At 41.7% G+C, this 4,775-nt stretch overlaps 1 protein-coding gene across 1 annotated transcript; it reads right to left on the reverse strand.

Moving 5' to 3' along the window:
• Positions 1-1,880: 1,880 nt before the first annotated feature.
• LOC116131341 (cation/H(+) antiporter 19-like) lies at positions 1,881-4,490 on the reverse strand. Its single transcript, XM_031417003.1, has 3 exons — positions 4,290-4,490; positions 3,207-4,208; positions 1,881-3,077 (listed from the first exon to the last, which is right to left on the reverse strand). The coding sequence occupies exons 1-3, from the start codon at positions 4,488-4,490 to the stop codon at positions 1,881-1,883; spliced, it is 2,400 nt and encodes a 799-aa protein (XP_031272863.1).
• Between the last annotated feature and the right edge of the window lie 285 nt (positions 4,491-4,775).

Below are 4,775 nucleotides of genomic sequence, written 5' to 3' on the forward strand. Positions count from 1 at the left end.
TAGTACCCATCTACTCCAACCGATTGCAGATTATACTGGACAGTTGGAGGATGCTCAATGGAGTCCTGATCTATATAAAATCAGATCAATATGTGCTGAAGAGAGCAGAGTTTTAAGAGGGATTATTCGGGTGTGTTCTTTCTTGTTTTCCTTGGTTGTATACTCTCTGTAATCTTGGTTTCCTTGAGTAATAAAATACCTTATAGTGTGTCTTGAAGAGTGGATGTAGGCTACCTTAGCCGAACCACTATAAATCCCCTGTGTCAATTTTCTTTTCTGTTATTTCATGCTTTCTTTAATCTCTTAATTGATTGCATGTTGATTGATAAGATTGTGTTAGCTCATTGATTGATTTGATCAGTATAGCTGAAAGCCCTAATTAGACACTACACCAAGAATGGAAAGGCTACGCCCACGTTGAGCTCCAGAAACGGACGAAGCTGATTGCACTAATTTGATGAATCAGTTTACAAATTACAAACACAAGATCAAACGATCCAAGAAAACCCAAAATCACCCTATCTGGTAACAAGTAACCTAGGAAACTAACACTTAGATTCCCAACCCTAAGAGAGACAATACCCCTCTATCAGAATGATAAACCCAATCACTCAACAAGTTACACAGAATGTAGAGCAAAACCTAATACACAATATCAATCGAAAAAACCCTATTGAAAACAGAAGAAACATTTGCTTATATATTGTTGACCAGGATGGACTGAACTCTGCCATTGGATCTCATGAAGATTGATGGTCCAGATTCATTCTTGAAACGAAAACGTATTGGTTAAAGTAACACAACATCGTTTAAGTCTTCACATTTACAATTTTCAAGCTAGAGCCTAGAATTGGTTATTGTATCTGACAAAGAGTTACAATTATTGCAAGACATCCATATGTAGGGTGCAGGTTAAGTGGTAAAGAGATTGAAGAATGATTCCAAGTGGTTTAATCAGTTTGGCTTTGGCCAATGATACATATATTCCCAAAATCCAGTGCGTCCGTTTAAGCCATACATACCTTCAGCGGAAACAAGCCATAAGCATTGGTTCTCACATCTAACATAATCCCTGTTGAAAGCATACGCATCAAAATGGTACTGGTACTGGTCCCATTCCATATCACAGTAAAATAATGTGGTTCCCACTACATTGACAGCGAAGTCCCACCCAAATTCACTTCCGTCGGCAACATTCTGTTGCCCAAGATCGTCGTCTTTGGATTGACAATGTACTGTAAGGTTTTTCCCATTGTCTAATCTGTTTTCGATACTTGCATGCACTTTCTGGGAAACAACCTGGTTACACAAGCCGAAAACCATCACCATCACAGGGAGAAGCATCACAGCTGAAGCACGCATGTTGCTGCTTCTGAATTTCTTAAGATTAAGTCGCCAATAAAAGGTTTATTAATAATGCAATGAAACAGAGTTGTTCTTGAATTCTCCAACGGATACATTCATATTCTCCTGTTGTCTTTTCTTTATCTCCTCAAAATCATCGAAACCTTTAACAAAATGATGCTTTGGAACACTAAAATATTATTTTTCTCTCGCCTTTCACCTTCCAAACAGTTTCCTTTTCAACTCTAGTTGTGGAGTTTGTTATGCATAATTAAGTTTGATTTTATGCCTTGGTAAGGTTAATAAAATTCGTTATATTATTATTTTCAGGCGAATGAAATGTGTACTTGACGGATTATAAAAAGACAGAAACAAATGTGTCCGATTATTTAATTTGCGAAGACAGACTAGATAAAAATTTACCCTAAAATCAAATACACGCTGGGTCTTATTGGTCTAGATCTAGACCATCCACCCCGTTAATTAAACGGTATGTACATGGATAAGATAAATCAAAGTTAATTAGTCCTGCTCTCTCAAACCGCGTCTGCAGCCACAGGTGTATCTGGGACCTCATATGCATTGGCATTCACTTCCTCCTCCACAAGTGGGTGAAGATTTGCTGCAGGGTTGTACTGCTGTACCACCACAACGGATGCAGTGGTAGAGAAATCGGAGGATGCTAAGAAGCACCCCACTGGCCCTAGTTCCTGGAAGTCACTTCTGTCGTCCGTCAAGGGTGAAGTTGGAGGCATTCTTCCCACCAAAAACAGATTGCATTTGCTCATACATCTTAGTGTGATTATGATGTCTTCCTTGCTTTCTACTATTCTTTCATCACATGTGATGGCATTTTGGTTCTTGCCAAAATTGTTGAACTCAGAGAAGAAGGTATCAGCATCTTCAAACACCTTCCCCTTTTTGCTAATTTCATCATTGCTCCTTGGTGAAGCCAAAAACTTGATGACGTTGAGCTTGATTCCTGGGTGCTCAGCCATCCTCATTCCGTATGCAAGCGCCTCACAGTCATCCTGCCCCCCAAAAAAGGGCACCACCACCGTGAAAGATACCTCACTGGCTGAGACTTGGGTGGTGCCTCCTAAACCACGGTCCACAAGTATTCCCACCGAGCAAGGGGCATGTTGGAGGACACGCTGGTTCACCAGACGGAAAGAGTGTCCCAACGATTCCATCACTCCATCTATCCGCTGGTGCTTGTGGAATGGCAATATAATTAATGCAGCATTCTTCCGGTGTGCGCTTGTACAAATGTCTTCGTGAATGCTATTAAATGCAGAGATGGCTGTCATAGGGCGCACCGTCACGCTGGTTAGTTGCTGATAGGCCTCAAACGGGATGACCATGTAATCTTTATCATCACGTTTATTATCCCAAAAGGGGAGACCATTGTTGCGGGCTTTATGAACCATCATAATGGCGGATGATCGCTCTGAGAGTTCCATAAGGTGCATGGCATATAGGCAGAGCCGCGCCCGTTTCCGTATACCCCTGGATGATTCTACGAGATTGATTATTGAAGGGATGTTACGTGTGCTATGGAAACAAGCCAGGATTCTCAGCTCTGTATCTCGGTCTTTTCGTTGAACCGTCCGTTGCTTGTAAGGGGCTCCCTTTCTGGCGGGTTTATAAACAGCCATCACAATAGGAGTGGTGATGAAGGTGGTGAACAACGCCATCAGAACTAGGATTGTGAAAGCCTGCTCGTTCAACACCTGCAACAACAACACCATAGCATGATGTATTACCAACTGATTGATCGGTTTAGACTTAAAAGACAAATACAAGTCATAAAAAAATGAATCAAGAAAGAAATTAAAATCGCAATGATCCAAATAAGATACCTTGCGGTCCTTGCCAATATTGAGTACGATCAGCTCCACCAAACCTTTAGTATTCATAAGGAATCCAAGTGCCACGGCTTCCCTGAAAGGAACTTTATATAGAAAAGCTACAAACACTGTCCCAACTATCTTCCCAAAGCATGCAGTGCATATAACAAGTAATAGCAAGCCCCAAGAAAGAGCTCCGTTCATTGTTGTAACATCCGTCTTCAGCCCACTGGATGCGAAGTAGAGCGGCAGTAAAAGTGCCGAAACTAGATCTTCAATCTTTTCTATCAAAACCCCTGCGAAAGGGCCATCCTTGGGAATGATTATTCCCATCACAAAAGCCCCAAAAAGTGCATGTATGCCTATGGTGTCAGTGGCAAAACTTGCGGCTAACACTACTGATAATGTTATGCATATGTAGAGCTCTTTAACCGGCTCACCTTCAGGAGAACGCCTAGCCATCAACGCTAGTAGTGGCTTTATTGCAAAAATGGAAAAAACCACAAAGGCAGCACCAGAGAGGAGGACCCAAACAGAAATAAGAGGAGAAGTGTTGGCTCCAGTAAGAGAAATAGCAAGTGCGAGGAGTATCCAGGCAGCAACATCATTGACGGCAGCTGCAGACATTGCAATGCGACCCACATCTGTTGTGAGGAGTTTTAGCTCGGCCAGAATACGAGCCAAGACTGGAAAAGCAGTGATGGACATGGAGACACCCATGAAAACAAGGAGAGGGCCTTGATGGACTCCAGGTAAAATTGTGGAACGAAGAAGGAATGACGTACCAATGCCAAGTACAAAAGGCAGAGTGATCCCAGAAAGGGCTATTGCTAAGGATTTGCTACCAGTGCGGCGAATGGCTCCGATATCAAGCTCAAGACCCACAAGAAACAAAAAGAAGAGGAGGCCTATATTGGCCAGGGTGTCAAGGACAGTCATGCTCTTTTTAGGGAAAACTGTGTGCAGAAATTTCTCGCTTCTCCCTAATGCAGACGGTCCAAGTAGTATTCCACCCTGAGCCCATATGCGTATCATACAACTCAAAATCAGATTGATTATATAATAAAATAATTTACAACAAATCACAAAACTTACAATGATCTCAGCTATGACTCGTGGTTGTCTCAGAGGTTTAAGAAGGAAAGCAAGGGACCTTGTGAAAGTAACAACTAAACACATCTGAAGGATGACCAAGGGAAGAGCGAAATCAAGTGGATTTTCACCTTGGAAGGATCCATTTGATGTAGCTTTCATTGGTGCAGGGCATGCCGCGGTTGTCGAATTGTTGGTTGCCATCCTGATGAGGAAAAAGCATCGACAATCAACAGCAGTTGCCCGGACACCCCTCAGCCATGTAAAAAAAATTAAGGGAGGGATCGGATTAGAGACATGAGATTTAAAGCATATAATTAATAAATAGATACAGATATGTAGATTACATTTTGATTCTAATTTATAGAAACGCATAATACATAAATGATTGCAGGAGATTATAACTGATTGCATGGTTCGGTTATGAAATCTGAAAAACAAGGCTAGGAATGCAGCATTGCAGCTGTGCTCCCTCTATATATAGAATTT

Source organism: Pistacia vera, unplaced genomic scaffold (genome assembly GCF_008641045.1).
Source record: "Pistacia vera cultivar Batoury unplaced genomic scaffold, PisVer_v2 Contig232, whole genome shotgun sequence".
NCBI lineage: Eukaryota > Viridiplantae > Streptophyta > Magnoliopsida > Sapindales > Anacardiaceae > Pistacia > Pistacia vera.